Source organism: Uranotaenia lowii, chromosome 3 (assembly GCF_029784155.1).
Source record: "Uranotaenia lowii strain MFRU-FL chromosome 3, ASM2978415v1, whole genome shotgun sequence".
Taxonomy (NCBI): Eukaryota; Metazoa; Arthropoda; class Insecta; order Diptera; family Culicidae; genus Uranotaenia; species Uranotaenia lowii.
The window spans coordinates 13,132,819-13,152,858 of NC_073693.1; the positions used below are offsets into that span (position 1 = coordinate 13,132,819).

At 34.1% G+C, this 20,040-nt stretch overlaps 1 protein-coding gene across 1 annotated transcript in view; it reads left to right on the forward strand.

Annotated features, from left to right (window-relative positions):
• LOC129758640 (vinculin) overlaps positions 1-20,040 on the forward strand; it is a 78,074-nt gene that overhangs the window by 55,723 nt on the left and 2,311 nt on the right. The window contains exons 3-4 of the mRNA XM_055756188.1: positions 13,948-16,038; positions 16,101-16,736. Coding sequence (XP_055612163.1) covers positions 13,948-16,038; positions 16,101-16,736 — 2,727 coding nt within the window. The remainder of the gene's footprint in view (positions 1-13,947; positions 16,039-16,100; positions 16,737-20,040) is intronic.

A 20,040-nucleotide genomic window follows, 5' to 3' on the forward strand; every position in this document is an offset into this window, starting at 1 on the left:
TGAGGTTTGTACTAAGTTTTCAGAACACAAAAATACAGAATTGAAAATCAAAAACATATTTATTTTAAAGAATCATCAATTTGAAATGGTACGAATAAAATGATTACAAAATGTGGAGATGATTTTTTATTGAATAAAAACGTGTTACCATTTTAAAAATTTATTTATAAAATCTAATTGATAGCTCGAGGGAACAGCTTTTATGTCCAATGATTGCTTTGGAAAATTTTAGCGTCTTGAGCTCGAATCTTTTGTCAGATTTTTTATCACCTTTTGGTGATATGGCGATGATAAGTTTAAAAATTAATCAGATATTAGTGAAATCAATCATTGATAACCGATGAACCAACCAACCTACATGAAAGACAAGAACTGTTTCTGAAATTGCTTATTATCCTCCATTCAATCAAACAATAATTTTCTAATTTTAGAGATACAATGATCTTAAAAGGGTACATGTTAAAACTTATAGAAATTAAAAGAAACGAAAATTTTGCTTCATTTAACAAATTTGATGGAATTTGCTTTGGAAAACATCTTAAATCCAATTTGTTTTGAAACTTCTTAAAAAATTCGTTATAATTCTCATATTTTATAGGGAATTGAAAATAAAATTCTATCACTTTTTCGCACAAGTTAAAATTACTCGGTATCCATGGATCCAGTTGATCATTGATTTATTTAAAACTTTTTTTTTCAATTTTTTTGTAATGTGTGAAACATTTGTCAAAAACTGCAGAAATTTTTAAATGATTTTTAAATGTAAATTTATTTTTCGGCATATCGGTGAAATGTAGTTCTGAAAATTGATAAAGATGGATAGAGAAGTGAGGAGAAAATTTACAGATCCGGACCAACCAGATTTCATTGTATAGGTTAAGGTAGTGCCACCTCTATCCCGGTACTACTTCTCCTAAATAATGAAATGTTGCGGGGTAAAGTATGGTGTACGTTAATAAGTTTCCTCGCAAAAATGCTCTTTCGCTCTTTTCAACATCTGTAAATTTTCTCCTCACTTCTCTATCCATCTTTATCAATTTTCAGAACTACATTTCACCGACATGCCGAAAAATAAATTTACAAAATTAATTAACGGTGGTTAACTTATCTTAAAAAAAAAAGATTTTTACAAATTTTCAAAAGTTATCCAAAAAACAAAAGCTGTTGAAATAAAAAAATAAATGCATATTTTGAACCTGGACACCTTAATTTAACGAAATTACCTCGTAAGTTCTTTGCACCTCGGAAAAATGTGAATTTTGTGGCCCTGTGTAATTTATCGAAACCATTTTGAATGTAGAGTTGAGTATTTCGAAAAACAAAAACTACAAAATAGAATTAAAATTGAAATTGGTTTATTGAAGACTATTTCATTTCAGCATAGAATTTGTAATGGCATGAATGTTTTTTGTTCTAACTGTTCAAACAGGGTAAACCGGGATTATCGAGAAAAACTTTGGAATTTCATCGCGCCACCGGGAAACTGGAAAAAACCGGAATTTCGGCACCCTACCGGGAAAACGTTCATGATTGAATTTTTTCAACGGAATTGTAAAAATATTTTCAAAATTATTTCTAAATTTAAGAGTAGTTTTTGTAAGTCTCGATATAGATTTATCACACTTGTTTTCGTTCTTACTAATGAACTAATGGGAATGTTCGGGTCAATATGACCCGAAGCGCTCATTTCAAACAACTTTATCATCATTTAAATCTACTGAAGAACTGGGAATTTCGACAGACCAAGTAGGTTCTATGAAAATAAAGATCAAATTAACGTCCAAAAATAAAAAAAATGAGTTTTGAAAATCGGTTTATTGGGAAATGAAATACAGCTAAGCTAAGCCAAAATTGGGTGTCGTTTTTTTAAAGTAAGATTTTTTTCTACCGGAAGATCTGAGATAGCGGTCAAAACTTTCATTGGACTCCAACATGTCTATACTATGTCGGATAGATGGATTTTTGACGATTTCAAACATCAATGAAACACTTAAATACAGAAACGCTGTCAGAAGTTATGAGTATTTTAAAAATAAAATTGATTTTTCTGACTTTTTACTTTCTGAACCGGTTTCTGATAACTTGGTAATACATATCGACTTTATTTTTAAATTTTGAGTAATTAGAATAAATTACCTACACAATGAATATAATATAATATAATATAATATAATATAATATAATATAATATAATATAATATAATATAATATAATATAATATAATATAATATAATATAATATAATATAATATAATATAATATAATATAATATAATATAATATAATATAATATAATATAATATAATATAATATAATATAATATAATATAATATAATATAATATAATATAATATAATATCATATATAATATATATATATATACACTGGATTCTTTTTTTAAACGATTGTTGTGTTCGTGCAAAAAAAGAAATCGTGTAAAAAAAGTTTGAAACAACCGGGCAAAATTCATCGCTCATTTTGAGTAAAGTGGCCAACTTGGACTGTAAATCGATCATTTCCAACCACAGTTGACGATCAGATTTCGTTGGAGACAGACGTCTTCTAGTTACAAAGCAACAAGTATAACCTCAAAAGAATCAGCATTTCGGTATATTGTTTTCTGACCACGTGTTTATGATGGAGGATGAATTATTGAAAAACACGGTAGCTTTTAAGTTTCCGGAAAGTGCTTCTAGTCCATCTCTGGTTGAAATGGCCCGGTTTCTCAAAGGTTTCAATGCGGATAGAACAGAGATGGACTCATTCTATAAAGTTGCAGAGGAGAAGTCTTTGTTTATAAAATTTAAGACAAATGCCGCGATGATGGACGCCATTTCTCAGAACGCAGAGGTACTCAAATTTTTCTACTCCAACGGGAGTGCAGTGGAAGTGACTATGGGATTAGCAGAGTGTTTAACCAGATACGTAAGGATATTCGATTTACCTCCGGAAATCACCGATGAGAACATTGCTGCAGTCATGGATAAGTACGGAAAAGTGAAGAGAATGGTCAAAGAAAAATTTCCTCGGGAGCTAGAATTGGATTTATTTACCGGTGTGCGGGGATTGTACATCGAGTTGAAAAAAGAAATTCCAGGTTCTCTATTGTTTTTAAATCGAAGAGGCAGAATTTATTACGACGGTTTAAAGCAAAAATGTTTTCGCTGCAAGCAAGAGGGCCACATAAAGCTTAATTGCCCGCAGAATCATGTAAATGAAGGAATATTGAACCAGAACGACGTAAGAAATATGGCTCCCTCAGTTAGCACAACTAGCCGAGTTGAGCATCAAGAAATTATTAGGTACTCTGGTGACACTCAAAGGCTTGTTTCTAAACCCACAGAATCAGTACCAAAACTAGAAATAGAGCTGATAAGCTCGGAATCCAAAAGACAAACGGAGAAATCGAAAACTAATAAAAAGCAAAGTAGTTTCGCTGAAGTGCTCAAGGGATTCGCAGATTTTGAGCAGAAGGAAATCGAAGAATCCAAAAAGCAGACCACCGGTAAACGACATCGATCGCCAGTATCGGAGAACACAACTGACGCTACTGATGAGGATGGCTTAACGCAAAAAGCTTCACGACGTTTTCGGAAAGTAAAAAAAGGAACACAAGTTGATTCATTATCTAAAACAGCTCCAGTAGATAGCAGACGTTCCCGTAGTAAATAGTATTTTTTCTATGTCATTTGAAAGCAGTTAAAATTGACTAAATTTGAAATGAAATTTTTGTAGATATTAAGTTACATTGTAAAAGATTCAGTTATATTTTAATAAAAAAAAAAAAAACCAGGTAGACCATTCTGAAGTGATTTGAGTGAAACCGGGAAGCTCAAAGATTTGTTTTGGATTGCTTTGTTTTGGGTTTTAAGCCACGGTTGTTCCGGAACTTCCGCAGAATCTCTAAGTGGCCATTCCGGCAAATGTTTCCGTCGGGAAGCAACGTCCGAATCCATTCACCACCCAAGAGTGGTTCGGACAAAAAGCGGAAATGTGTAGAACCTGTTTTGACATGTTCAAAAATCGTCTTATTTCGAGAAAATCGTTTAAAAAAAGTCGTTTAAAATAAAACCGTGTAAAATAAGATCGTTTAAAAAAAGAATCCAGTGTATAATATAATATAATATCATCAAAATCGGTTAACATTTACACTTTACAGCCGAAGAACGAAATCAAACTACAACTCAAATTTCCCAGAAAACGATATTTAGCGAACGGTTTTGGAAGGGTTATAGCAGAACAAATCTTCCTGAGTCCCGCAAACCGGTTCCTTATTTTGATACACCCAAAATAATCTGTACGTACTCAAGCAACCAAAAGTTCGGATATCACTTAAGGAGCGAACTCATAAGTTCACATAGAGCTGTACAAAAGTTTTTTGGAACTTTTTTGCTGTTCAAAATGCTATTTCGATGTTCATGGAACTTTATTCTTTATCAAGCTCAGCCAATACCCAAAAAAGCTGTTTTGGTTTCTGTTTCTACTTTTTGGGAAATTTAAAGTTGATTTGAAGAAAACCAATCTACTTGTTACGTACTTCTAGTATTTTCAACATCAATTAGCTATCAAACGGATGTAAGTCTTATTGTACTCAATAGTTCAATAGTTCGTAAAAAATCTATGTTGTACTCTCTTATAAACTTGGAAGTTTTTAATTAGTTCCAACGGCCTTTCAAATGTTACGCAATGAAGAAACTTTGAAGTAAATTTAAAAGCTTAATTCTACTTGTTTCGAACTTCAACCCGTGTTTGCATAAACAAACACATCGTTACTAGGGAAACGATCATGTGAAGTAAACATTTAGTTCCGGAAGAACTTTTTAACAACTTGAAAGTGGGAATAAAGTAGAAATTAAGAACTGGAAAGTCGTTATGAAGAAAATTATCACATCAAGTAATATCGTTGCCTACTCATGATGTTTATATAGAGCAGCAAGTATGTCGCTCGATTTTCAAGTGGTGAGCTTGGGTTCGAGGCTTGGTAAGAATATGTTATTTATATTTGAGTTAGTAATAAATATAGTTGATTAACTTGAACGAACTTAGTTAGCGGGTGAATAACCAACTTAAATCCGGGGCCGTTCGATTGCATTCCATTTTACAACAAGAATTCACTACTACACGCCTGAGAAAAATGCAAAAAAAAATCAATCCATCCACTGAAACTTTACGTGAAAATCATGTGTCAGTAGACTGAGTCGATTTGGGTTTATTTTCGAATTTCTCAAACCCTGGGGTCTTAAAAGTTTCGTTTTGTCCTAAAACTCATCCATGATTTTTTGCCGAATTTTTAAGTAACGTTTACATGAGTAAATTTGGACTTTTAGGTTTGTATGGGAAAATTTAAAATTTTGTACTGAAAAACGAACATTGTTTTTCTTTTTATTATGGTACCAAGCCATTCAACTCTTTATGTGCCAATTTATAAATTTCTTAAAGGAAATTTTCCGCTTAACAACATTGCCGAAGACCGTAACTTATTATCTCTCCAGACAACGAAGTTATAACCAATTTAATGAAGGTATGTCTTTTGGCATTGAAGGCAATTCAAATAAACCCGCAACACTGCTGGGTACAAACGAGAGATTGCTTAACAGATTTGCTCGTAGATGTTTTCTTTCAAATTTTATCATACTAGTTTCTTCGGAGCGATTGTTGTTTACATTAGGAGCCATCTTTTGATGGTTTCTATAAATAAAAATAACTATGCTTGAAGGGCTGGCATTCAATTGATTGCAAGCGCTTCAACATTTCACATAGAGCTGGAACAGCAAAACAACGAACCCCACACTCAGTATTAAAAACACCTATATTAGAATCGTTGTCACTCGGCCTGTTCTTGACCGATATTCATAAATAGGATATTAAAATGAAGATAAAAGATTCATTTAGCATTTTGTTAAACAAAATTTGAGAACCAAATCATGAGGTCTTAAGAAAACTTGCTTCAACTGAACGCCTTTTGCTGAAACATATTCCCCCGGGTTACCATAAAAACACAAATATGCAATAATAAAACGAATACCTATAATGTATTTTTTTTATTATTAGAAACTCAAATCTTTTTTCGATCGAAACCCTGGCATTTGTTTTCGGCCAGCTTGTTGGGCGATAATGTATTTATGGCGTTTTTTGAATGAAAAAACTTCATCTGCTGCTTCAGACACCATTTTAACCCCTCCTTCGACACCTTGGCCGTGGCACGGCCAATTAGGGACTTCCATCGGCTGGAGTTTAAAAGCTTCAATTTCTTCAAATTTCAAATCACATGACAGTATCTTATACACGATCCTTCCAACTAATAAAATCGATTAAATTTGTTTCGTTATGTTTATATTCGGTGATTTACGCGTTCAGACTGATTTATCGCCAAATGACTTGCTTTTCTTTTAAATTTGCCTAGATATTTGGAACAAAATAAATAATAATCAAAGGTGCAATTCTGTTTAAACAAATTTTGGAATCAAGATTAATTTGAAATAAGTGCACTTAATTTCATAAGTCTTTTTGTTCGAAAAACGCCATGAATACATTATCGCCCAACAAGCTGGCCGAAAACAAATGCCAGAGCTTAGATCGAAAAAAAGATTTTAGTTTCTAATAATAAAAAGATACATTATAGGTATTCGTTTTTAGTTTAAATACATGAAATATCTGATTTTTGAATTATTGCATATTTATGTTTTTATTATGGTTACCCGGGGGAATATGTTTCAGCAAAAGGCGTTCAGTTGAAGCAAGTTTTCTTAAGACCTCATGATTTGGTTCTCAAATTTTGTTTAACAAAATGCTAAATGAATCTTTTATCTTCATTTTAATATCCTATTTATGAATATCGGTCAAGAACAGGCCGAGTGACAACGATTCTAATATAGGTGTTTTTAATACTGAGTGTGGGGTTCGTTGTTTTGCTGTTCCAGCTCTATGTGAAATGTTGAAGCGCTTGCAATCAATTGAATGCCAGCCCTTCAAGCATAGTTATTTTTATTTATAGAAACCATCAAAAGATGGCTCCTAATGTAAACAACAATCGCTCCGAAGAAACTAGTATGATAAAATTTGAAAGAAAACATCTACGAGCAAATCTGTCAAGCAATCTCTCGTTTGTACCCAGCAGTGTTGCGGGTTTATTTGAATTGCCTTCAATGCCAAAAGACATACCTTCATTAAATTGGTTATAACTTCGTTGTCTGGAGAGATATTAAGTTACGGTCTTCGGCAATGTTGTTAAGCGGAAAATTTCCTTTAAGAAATTTATAAATTGGCACATAAAGGGTTGAATGGCTTGGTACCATAGTAAAAAGAAAAACCATGTTCGTTTTTCAGTACAAAATTTTAAATTTTCCCATACAAACCTAAAAGTCCAAATTTACTCATGTAAACGTTACTTAAAAATTCGGCAAAAAATCATGGATGAGTTTTAGGACAAAACAAAACTTTTAAGACCCCAGGGTTTGAGAAATTCGAAAATGACCCCAAATCGACTCAGTCTAATGTGTCAGTAACATGCACGCAGAAAAATAAAAATTAGTTTCAAAGGAAAGTGCCGTAAAAACAAAGGATTTTTTCCTTTGATTTTGAGACAAATAAAAATTCCTTGGATTCAAATGCATTTTCTTTTGTTTCGAAGAAATGCATTCCTTTGAATCAAACCTTTTTGTTTGTTTCCAATAATTTAATACTTTTGATTCAAAAACCTTTTCGTTTAATTTTATGAAGTTTTCTTTTATTCCAACGCTATTTGGGTTTCAATTTAAAAGCATTTGTTTTTCAAATTTATTTTTTGTTCCTAAAAATTCTAGTACTACAAATTATTTTCATCCTATTGGAAATAACAAGAAATCAATTATGGTTAAAACATTTTATTTCTCTTTAAGTACATGTTCATCATTTAGATCATCAATTTTCCACAGGATAAAAGTTCTTGAACCGGTACATCTGTAAATAAAGAGGAGAACACATGTATTACAAGCTTTCAAAAAACGACATTATGCTAAATAATGCAATTAAAAAAAATAATTTGCATATATTGCATGAAAAGTACTTACTGGACGATGTTTGTTGGCGGACAGTTCCATCCGAACAACTGATGGGTTTCAGCGCCAGATGTTGAGTCTCCTTGGACCGGACCGGAAGCGATTGCAACCGCTTAGTCGGAGGACCGGAAAAGTCGGTACAGTTACCTCTTCAAATTAGTTGGATGAATGATTACCCTAAAAAAATTGTTACGTTGACGGTTTATTTGAAATTAAATTGATCTTGAAAGACCTACCTAGGAGTCCACTATCCTTTGTCCTCTCAAAGCTGTCGCCGGGTACGTCTCGTGATTCCGGTGCTGTCTAGCGGTTGCTCGGCAGGAAGATTCTGCAGAAAATAAATAGGTCTGACTGATTGTCGGAAAAGCTTCTCGCCGACCCGTTCACCAATCTGAAGCTAATGAAGAAATGTCGACTGTTTGACGAAAACATACTTTGGTTCAAAAGAAAATTTATATAAATCAATGAATTTTCACTTTGATTCTGAGCTAAAAAAAAATTCTTTGAATTCAAATTAAATATTTTGATTCAAAAACTCGGAACATTGGTTTTATAGGAAAAAACTTCGGTTCAATATAAAATTTACTTGAATAAAGGAAATTGGATTTTGTTTCAATGTAAACAAGGTTTTTGAAACAAAGATGTATTTTTTTAGTTCAATGGTACTACTTTTTGCTGCGTATCTACTACAAAGCACACGTAGAATCGATGTGCTGCATCAAAAGCTCAGTTTACGTGGAAATTCCTGTATATTAAATTTCTAGATTATTTTGCGTGTATTGATGAAATTTTCAACGCAATTGAGATTTAACATTGATCACTTGATACATTATTGCATAGAAGGTTGTGATATTACACTACATGATCTTTTCGCATCGAGTACATCATTTGGATGTAATATTTCTGAGAAAATAAAAAAAAAAAACGATTGGCTTACATCTTCAAAAACTACATCGGCCGTCACAATTTTTTGCTGTGTACCGTAAACCGACGCATGACATTCGACGCGAAACATGAGACGTGTGAAAGTGAGACACCGGTCATGATTCACTTCTCTCGTCACACATCTCATATTTGAATTCTCAATTCTCTTTTCGCACTTCTCATTTTTTATCTCTCACTTCTCACTTGTTACGTTCCCCTTCTCATTTATCACGTCCCATTGCTCACTTCTCGCGTCTTCGCATAACGTTTCATTTTTTTCATTTCTTACTATTCACGTTTCACGTCCCACGTTTCACATATCACTTCTTACTTCTCACGTATCGTTCCACATGTATCAGTATCATGTCACACTTCTCACGTCTAACTTCTCTGGTCTGACGTCTCAAATCTCTCATATCCATGTCTCAAGCCACAGGTCTCAGGTCTCAAGTATCATGTCTTAAGTTTCATGTATCAGGTGCCATGGCCCACCAGACTGAGTCGATTTGAAGTCATTTTTGAATTTCTCTGAACCCTGTAGTCTTAAAGCTTCGTTTTTGTTCAAAACTCATCCACGATTTTTTGCAGAGCCTTCAAGTAATCGAAGAGTTTTCAAGAAACCCCGTTATCAAAATTTATTGACTGATTTGCCAAATACCAATCGCAAATGTTACAATTTTTTTTTTTTTTAGGAAAGATGGAAAATAATATCACTTATAAATGGGTAACATTTAAGACATATTCCACCCTTGTACAAATTATAAGTGATATTAGGTTTTCCATCTTTCCTTCAGATTTTAGAATCTTAAGGAAGACTTAGCTCAGATAGCTCGGGAATTTCGTGAGCCCGAGTGGGAAAAATGCAGGAAGTTAAAAATAGGAATTGACTGGCCTTGCTTATTGCTATTCTGAGATAAAATCTACTTTCTAACGACCATGACCCTCAGTTAACCCTAATCCGCTCTTGGGTGTCAATGTGACACTATTGGAAGTTTGGCGGCTTGTAACTCTCAATGAATTCTTAAAATACTAAATTTTGCATCATTACATTTTTCATGGAAGCACCCTGAAAGCCCAGACAAAAAATTCCCTAATCACCCTCTCTTGTTTTTCAACCTATTTTCACAAAATTTATAGTTTTTGAAACTTCGTGATATAACTCAAATATGTTTCTCAGACAATCCCCCTTATTCTGCGCCGCGCGTGAGGTGAAGATAGTCGAGTCTCGCTAGTCACCCGATTCCAGTAGACGCTTTAGGTGAGAAACGTCTTTCAGAATGAACTTTTTGAGTTCTTACCCCAATCTAGTAGTTAGCTGGGCATGAACCTCTGTCACATCGACTTCGGGAATAAGGTGACAAGACTCACGTGACTCCGACTCGACTCGACTATCGTCACCTCACGCGCCGCGCAGAATAAAGGGGAATATTCAGCTACAACACTTCAGTTTTCCGTTATTCAAAGACTACGAAAAAACCGAAAAACAGGCTTCGGAAAAAAATACTATAGATGAGCTATGGAAGGCTAAAAAAATTTCACTTAGTGCTCAAGAAAGCTGAAGTTAGAAGCTTTACGTTACATATTTTTGTAAAGTATCACAGCGCTTATGTAATTACACCACTAGAATTGGTAGTAAATTGCCTTTCTGGTGAATACAAATTTATTGTGGAAATCTAGCGTGAATATACTCAAAATTCAGTGCAAAATTTAATTTAAGTCTTAGAAAAACTGCAATTTGACAAAAAGTTCGAAAAACAGCTTCCTTTGAAAATTTGTCAAAAATTCTGTGTTTCGTATTTCAAAAATCTTAAAAGGCGAAAATGTGCCAAATTACGTAAAATTCGAATCCTCTTTTCAAAACTCATCTGTTGTGACTTGAACGGTTCATTAATTTAAAAGTACGGTTTTACTTCACTTTTTTACATTTTCGTGGTCATGATCTTAAAAAATATATCCTTGTGCGCAACGTATAGCTTCTTATGCATTCCATAGCTGATTTACAGTCTTTTTTTTTCTAAAGTATGCTTTTTAAGATTCATTTTCTTAGACTTTGAATAACGGAAAACTGAAATTTTGTAGCTTAATATTGCCTGAAAAAACATATTTGAGTTGCATTATAAGGTTTCCAAAACTATGATTTTTTTTGATAAAATCACCAAAGGAAATCGTAAAAATCAAAATTTTAATTTCCCAAATGAGATTAAAATGCATAAAATGTCGAAATCTGGTGTTATCTTGAAATTTTTTTTTTGTCTAGAATTGACTTAAAAATTAAAAAAATCACGTAAATCACGTGGTTCCCCAACGGAAATCTAAAAAAATTAAGATCTGGTGATATCTCAAAAAAAAAAAAAAAACATCTGTCAAAATTCAACGAATGCTTTTTTTTTGTTATGAACCTTACAAAAAGCGACTTTAAACCAGTAATTAGCTACAAGATTTTAATTGCCGTATATTTTATGATTCGAATTTTAAATGGCGTTGCAATTCATGGGAGCTTCTCATCAACATACTCTATAGCCTAAAATTTCAACACCTATCAAGCTTTCTTCTATTGGCGCACTAATGCCTGTCTATCCACCTTTTTTCCTTACTATTTAAAAATTAAATTTCTCTAGAATTTCATCCCGCCAAGCATGCCATCTTAAATTTCGAATCAGCCAGTAATTTATAACACTCAACATAATTTAAGCAGTACTTACTGCTAAATGGGTGATGTAATGTTGAATTTCTCTGTTACTTTATTATTTTTCTGAAATATTTTGTTGAATTGTGATTTGGATCAGATCAGATTTTCTGAAATTTCAAGCTCTTATGCTAGATTTTTAATTTGAATAAAATGCATTGAGAAAAAAAATGAATAGTCGTGTGTTTTCTTAATCTACAGATTTTTTTCAAAAAAAAATTTAAGTAACAATTTTCGTGATTCAAAATCGCGTTTCCTTAGCAAATCTGTCTTTTCCACCGGATGGCCAAATCAAATCAAACAATCAGCAGCAGTAGCTTTAAAAATCTGCGCTTCCTAAGCCAATTCGTTTTCATCGCCGGAAGGCAAAATCATAACATTCAATCGTCCGCAGCAGCCTTCAAAATCTGCGCTTCCTTAGCCAATTTGTCTTCTTTCACACGGAGGGCCGAATAAAATGCAGCATTAAAATTCTTCGCTTCGTAAGCCAATCCGGATTTTTCCCCGGAAGGCCGAATCGCAACAAACAATCAGCAGCAGCAGCCTAAAAAATCTGTGCGTCCTCAGCCAATTCGTCTTTTCCACCGGAAGGCCAAATCAAATCAATCAATCAACAGAAGCTTTTAAAATTTGCGCTCTTTGTGCTTATTCTACCATCCACGCCATGCATTGTCTTGGTTCTACAAATCTCAATTCAGAGATTCACTCAGACACGTCTGTCACTGACAAGAAAAGATCAATGACTGACTCGGTTTTGTTTATTTTGACTAGTTTTGCCAAAATAACAAACGTTGCGATAGAAATTTATTTTATTTTATACATCTTTAGTAATGCGAAATACAACAACTATTTTTAATAAATTTGATTTATCTTCTGCATATCCTTCATCTTATCTCTACAATAATATGAACGAAAGGCTAGGGGTATAAATGTGGAAATTGAAAAAACTCGAGATAACCATCTAGAACGAATCCTTGACTACCAAATATTACAATTTTCTTATGTTTTGGTCTCGTTGAAAGAACCCTGCTGACTAAAAGTCACATTTTGTTTGCAGCCATCCAAAATGTCATTTCCAGAAAAAAAAGTGTTTTTTTTTTTTCATCGGGACCAAAAATGTTAAAAAAGTGGAATTTAATTTTTATTTGAAACGGGTATTTGATGTTTGAATATTTACCATCAACAGTTAATCATTTCATTGCATTTGGTGATAATTTTAGTGGACCCAATATTATCAATTTTTGTTATGTTTTTATATTCTAACCCCTAATGAATCACAAATTCCCGACTTCTAGTCATAATTATATCGGGTTTGTCACGAATTCGGGGCTAGGCTCAACATGTATTTGTAGGCGAGGGTTTAACGTTGAAGCGCTAGTCCTAAATTTACTGTTAAACATCAACTCATAATGAGTGGGAGTTAAATTGTCATGCGCTGCAGGCTAAAATTGATTCTAGACCAAGTACAAGATCTCATGCCGCTGTTGCTCAGCAAGCCTGAATTTTGTATGGGATTTTGAGACATTTTGTTCGGAAAAAAATCATGAAAAACCATTTTTCATCAATAACTTTGGAACAAAATGTCCCAAAATCCCATACAAACTTCAGGCTCGTTTCCGTGAACCAATCTGGCCCAAATTTGGCATGAGATCTTGTATTAGGCATAGGAATAACAGCGCATAACTTTTTCAAAAGTCAGGTCATTTGGGGCACTCTAGACTCTAGTGGGAGTCCATTTTCAATGTCCAATTGATCAGGCAAAGGCGCACGAAACATGCAATGATTCAAAATGAAAAGGAAGATACCTTTCACGAATTATGCTTATTCTGAATAAAAATCATTGTTTGAAGAGATTGACTTTTGATTACCCCGATGCTTCAGGTATTGTTTTTTTTTGCAATCAAACCACATGTGATGATGGTTCTTCAAATTATCTTAGTAGAAGCGTGGTCATGTTGAACATTTTTGAACTGAGATTTTATATCCATCAACAATGATCAATTATTAATTCAAGGGTTAGACTTAGTCGTTGCTAGTTTAGGCGACTGTAATCAAATCTTTCTTAGTTAACTTGATTTTTCTTTTTCAAATGAAATTGAAAACATTTTCTAGATCTTATTCGCTGTTGAAAATAGCTTCCCTCGTTTTCGTTTTTAATCGTTAGAACTACTGACTCAAATCTGTAACGATGTTGACCTTCTTTTTTTTCAAAACCATTAATAACGCCAAAACAGAAACCGGTGCCAAAATGATCTCGTGTGCTCTAATGCTGTTGTTGTTCTTTTTTCCCCCCACTCTCGATAGGTCTCCCGGTTGGTGATACTACACGAGGAAGCCGAAGATGGCAACGCCATGCCCGATCTCGGCCGGCCAGTCCAAGCCGTTTCGTTGGCCGTTACAAATCTGGTTAAGGTCGGACGGGAGACGATCCACAACTCGGACGACGAGATCCTGCGGCAGGATATGCCCTCAGCACTGGCCCGGGTCGAGAACGCTTCCCAACATCTGGAGGAGGCCAGCATCATGCTGATGTCGGATCCGTTTTCTGGGCCGGCGAGGAAGAAGCTGATCGAAGGATCACGCGGCATTTTGCAAGGTACATCTTCGCTGCTGCTGTGCTTCGACGAGTCGGAGGTGCGAAAAATTGTGCGCGAATGTAAGCGGGTGCTGGATTATTTGGCCGTGTCGGAGGTTATCGATACGATGGAAGATTTGGTGCAGTTCCTGAAAGATTTGAGTCCCTGTTTGAGCAAAGTGTCGCGGGAGGTTGGCGCGAGAGAGAAGGAATTGACGCATCAGGTGCACAGCGAGATTTTGGTACGGTGCCTAGAGCAGGTTAAGATCTTGGCACCGATTCTTATCTGCAGCATGAAAGTGTTCATTTTGATTGCGGAGCAGAACGGGAAAGGTTCGGACGAGGCAGCTGAAAATAGGAATTATTTGGCATCTAGGATGAGCGAAGAAATTCAGGAGATTATCCGGGTGCTGCAGTTGACCACTTATGATGAAGATCAGAGTGAGCTGGATAATTTGACTGTGCTGAAGAAGATTCATAATGTGATGAACAACAAGATGGAAGCAGCGGTTGATTGGTTGAAGAATCCGTATGCGCTGAGGGGTGGAATTGGCGAGAAGGCGCTGCGACAGATTGTGGAGAATGGGATGAAAGTGGCCGACAGATGCCTGCCGCAGGATTCGCACATTATCCGGAAGTTGGGCGGAGATATCACTGCAATGACAAATACTTTGTGCGATCTGAGACAGGATGGAAAGGGAACAACGCCACAGGCAGATTCGATTGCCCGTGATATTCGGGACAAGCTTGGTAATTTAGAGCAGTCGGTATTGAATGCTATTATGGGTGTTGATAAGGCTGGTCTTCAGCAAACGGCCCACACTGTGCAGGGACGTTTGGAGCAAGCGTGCCGCTGGCTGCAGAATCCTAGTCAAGATGATCGTGGACTTGGTCAGAGGGCTATTGCTTTGATCGTTGATGAGGGTCGTAGAGTAGCCGAAGGTCTGAGTGGCCATCAGAAGGCGGAAGTAATGCAGCTGTGTGATGAGGTGGAACAACTTTCCCACGATTTCTCCCAGATGGCTGCCAATGGACTGGGCCACACTGCACAAGCCCAGGAAGTTGCTCGTCGTTTGAATGAAAAGTTACACGGGCTCAAGAAACAAATTCAAGATGCTGTTGTTAACCGTGTGGTGGAAGACTTCATCGACATCTCGTCTCCTTTGAAACAGTTCATGGAGGCGGTTGCACTTCCAGAAGGAACCCCAGGTCGTGATCAGAACTTCAATCAGAAATCAAATAAACTGCAAAACTTTAGCGATCGTGCTTCCAAAACTAGTCGCATGGTTGCGGCTGGAGGTTCGGGTGGCAACAAAAAGCTTGCAGAAGTTCTCCTGGCGTCAGCCTCTCAGGTTGATAGCTTGACTCCACAGCTTATTTCCGCAGGACGGATTCGCATGAACTACCCCACAAGCAAGGCAGCGGAAGAGCATTTGAACAACCTCAAACAACAGTACGCCGATACAATCCTGCGCATGAGAACCCTGTGCGATCAGGCCACCGATCCCTTGGACTTCATCGAGGCTTCCGAAAAGCAAATGCAGAAGCACTCTTTCCTGTGCGACGACGCCATCCGGATGCGGCAACCACAAAAGATGGTCGACAACACTTCCAGCGAAGCCCGTCTCGCTAACCGAGTCTTGCTGGTGGCCAAACAGGAAGCCGACAATTCCGAAGATCCAGAATTCATTGCCAACGTCAATAACGCTTCGGATCGGTTGCAATCGTCGATTTCTCCGATGGTACAGGAAGCTAAGAATGTTTCCATGAACATTGCCGATCCGATCGCCGCTTCTAACTGGAGGGAAGCTAATAAGCATGTAAGTTATAATTTATAAATACCATTAGAAGAATTAGTTCAAATTTATCAATCCCATTTCAGCTTCTTCAAAACGTCCGCAACATCCGCAGTGCCATCAGCAATGTGCCGGAGGTTCCGGAAATGCCGGACCTCGCGGCACTACATCTATCGCAACAGCACCAGGCTCCGCCGGAGACGGCTCCTCCACGTCCACCGCTACCGAGGGAAAACATTCCTCCGGTAAGGCCACCACCACCTGAGACCGACGACGAGGATGAGCTGTTCCAGGGACTTCCGAACGCCAACCAGCCGATCCTGATGGCCGCCCATGGACTGCACCAGGAAGTGCGCCAGTGGTCTTCCAAGGATAACGAAATCATCGCTGCAGCCAAACGGATGGCCGTTCTGATGGCTCGACTCTCGGAACTGGTTCGAGCGGACTCCAAGGGATCCAAGAGGGAGCTCATTGCGACGGCCAAGAAGATTGCCGAAGCCTCGGAGGATGTCACCCGGTTGGCCAAGATTCTGGCCCGACAGTGTACCGATAAGCGCATCCGGACCAATCTGCTGCAGGTCTGCGAACGGATACCGACAATCGGTACGCAGCTGAAGATTCTGTCGACGGTGAAGGCCACCATGCTGGGAGCTCAGGGCTCCGATGAGGATAGGGAGGCCACTGATATGTTGGTCGGAAATGCTCAGAATTTGATGCAAAGTGTAAGTAACTAAATGATTATTTATATCAATTTAAATCTGATTTCTTTATAAATCAATGAAACATGAAAATTGATTTTGAATTTTGAAATATCATTTTGAGCTTGAAATCATAATTTGATATTAAAATCTGAAACATAAATCTGAAATCTGAACCTAAAACGTAAATCTGAAATCTGTGTCTGAAGTTTAAAATCTGTTTCTGACGATATCTGTATCTAAAATCTGATTCGGATGAAAGCTGTATCTAAAATCTGAATCTGAAATCAGAATCTGAAATCAGAATCAATCGGAATCTGAAATCTTAATCTTAAATCTGAATCTTAATTCTGAATCTGAAATCGGAATCTAAAATGTGAATTTGAAATCTGAATCTGAAATCTGGATCTGTAATCTGAATCTCAAATGTGAATCTGAAATCTGAATTATTTGTTTATTCGAATTCATTTGAATCTGAAGTCTGATTGTGGAAAAACGGAATCTGGAATTTCTATCTTAAATCTGAACTGCAATCCGATTAATCTGAAATATAAATACTGAATTTGAAATCGAAATTTACCATCTGAAATCTAATCTGAAGTCTCAAATCCGAATCTTCATTCTGAAATCTGAACTCTAAAATCCTCATCTAAAATATTTTACCTGAATTTGAATACTAAATCTAAAAACTTTTTATCTGAATCTGAGATCAGAGTCTGAATCTAGAAACCGAAATCTGAAATCTCCAGCGATGGTTCCATCGTGTAGAATGACTTGGTGATGGCCCAAGCTCCAACAAATACCAATGGTCCTCCGTAGACAAAGATTAAATATTTGTCGATCAATTCAAAAGAAATTAAAAGAACTACTAATCTTGCAAACTACTAAACATGAAATTTATACTATCAAATATCAAATTCCAATTCCCAATCCCTCAAACTCAACCAAATGGCAAAAATAAAACGGTAATCAAATACAATTATGACAGACACAGTTAATATCAGGAAAATCAGAAAAACAAACAAAAATCTGACGAAGAATTGAACAAACCACAACCAAAAACTGTTGAAAATAATATCAGAAGCAAAACTGATAAAAATGAAAATGCAAAGTGTAAGTAACCGAATATTTTTTTTTATCTCAATTTAAACCTGATTTTTTTTTATAAATCCTTGAAGCCTGAAATCATAATTTGATATTCAAATCTTAAAATCTGAATCTGACGATATCTGTATCTAAAATCTGAATCTGGAATCAGAATCAAACGGAATCTGATCTGAGGTTTTAAATCTGAATCTATCAGAATCTGTATCTAATATCTGAATCTGAAATCAGAATCATTTGGAATCTGAAATCTTAATCTTTACTCAGAAATAGCAAAAACGAAAAAAAATACAAAAATGACAAAAATGACAAAAATAACAAAAACAAAACACAAAATTAATAGAACGAAAAAAACTAAAATAGTTACAAAAATGATAAAAAAACAAAAATTCCAAGTATGACAAAAATGCCAAAAACGAAAAAAATTACAAAAAAAAACAAAATCAAAAAGGAAAAATAATGAAACAAATTAACAAAAATGACAAAAACGAAAATAATGTCAAACTTGATAACGAACAAAATTACAAATAATGATAGAAATGACAAAGATAAGCAAAAAAAATGACAAAAACAAAAATAATGACAAAATTGACAAAAATAATGGCAAAATTGACAAAAACAATGGCAAAATTGACAAAAACAATGGCAAAATTGACAAAAATAATGGCAAAATTGACAAAAATAATAGCAAAATTGACAAAAATAATGGCAAAATTGACAAGAATCATGGCAAAATTGACAAAAATAATGGCAAAATTGACAAAAATAATAGTAAAATTGACAAAAATGACAAAAACGAAAAAAAAAATGAAAAATAAAAAAAATGAAAAAAATAAAACATCGAAAAAAATCAAAAATCGAAAGAAAAATAAAAAATCGAAAGAAAAATAAAAAATCGAAAGAAAAATAAAAAATCGAAAGAAAAATAAAAAATCGAAAGAAAAATAAAAAATCGAAAAAAAATAAAAAATCAAAAAAAAAAAAATAAATAATCGAAAAAAAAAAAAAAATCGAAAAAAAAAATAAAAAATCGAAAAAAATAAAAAATCGAAAAAAATAAAAAAATTGAAAAAAAATAAAAAATCGAAAAAAAAAATTAAAAAAAATCAAAAATCGAATGAAAATAAAAAATCGAAAAAAAATAAAAAATCGAAAAAAATAAATAATCGAAAAAAAATAAATAATCAAAAAAAAAATAAAAAATCGAAAACAAAATAAAAAATCGAAAAAAAAACAAATCGAAAAAAAAATTAAAAAAATCGTAAAAATTAAATAAAAAATCGAAAAAAATAAAAATTAATGAAAAATTGATATAGTGAAAAAAAAACGAAAAAAAAGTAAAAAAAAATCCAAAAAAACGAAAAAAATTAATATAAACGGAAAAAAATATAAAAAAAAGGAAAAAAAAGGATAAAAAGTGAAAAAAAGGAAAAAAAGAAAAAAAAGGAAAAAAAGGAAAAAAAAGGAAAAAGAAGGAAAAAAAGGAAAAAAAGGAAAAATAGGAAAAAAAAATGAAATAAAAAAGGAAATAAAAAATAAAAAAACGAAATAAAAAATAAAAAAAACGAAAAAAAATATAAAAAAAAAAGAAAAACGAAAAAAAAACGAAAAAAAATAAAAAAACAAAAAAAGAAATAAAAATAACAAAAAAAAAATAAAAAAAACAAAAAAAAAAATTTAAAAAACGAAAAAAAATACAAATATGATAAATACGTCAAAAATGACAATTATGACAAAAACGAAAAAAAAAATAACAAAAACGAAAAATAGGAAAACTATCATAAAAAATAACAAAAATGACAAAAACGGGAATAATGACGAACATGATAAAAATGACAAAAATGATCAAAATGACAAAACTTATGACAAAAACGATAAAATGATAAAAATTACAAAAATTTAAAAAATTACACAAAAAAAAAAAATGACAAAAACAAAAATAGTGACAAAAATTACAAAAAAGACAAAACGAAATATTGTTAAAAGTGACAAAAAATGACAAAAATCATAATGAAAAAATGAAAAATAACAATAATGACACAAACAAAAAAAAAAGATAAAATGACAAAAATGACAAATTGAAATAAATGGCTTAAATGATAAAAATGCCAAAAACGATAAAATTGACAAAGAAATGCAAAAATGACCAAAATGACAAAATTAAAAAAAAAAACGGTAAAAAACGATAAAAATGACAAATATAAGAATGACAAAATCGAGAAAA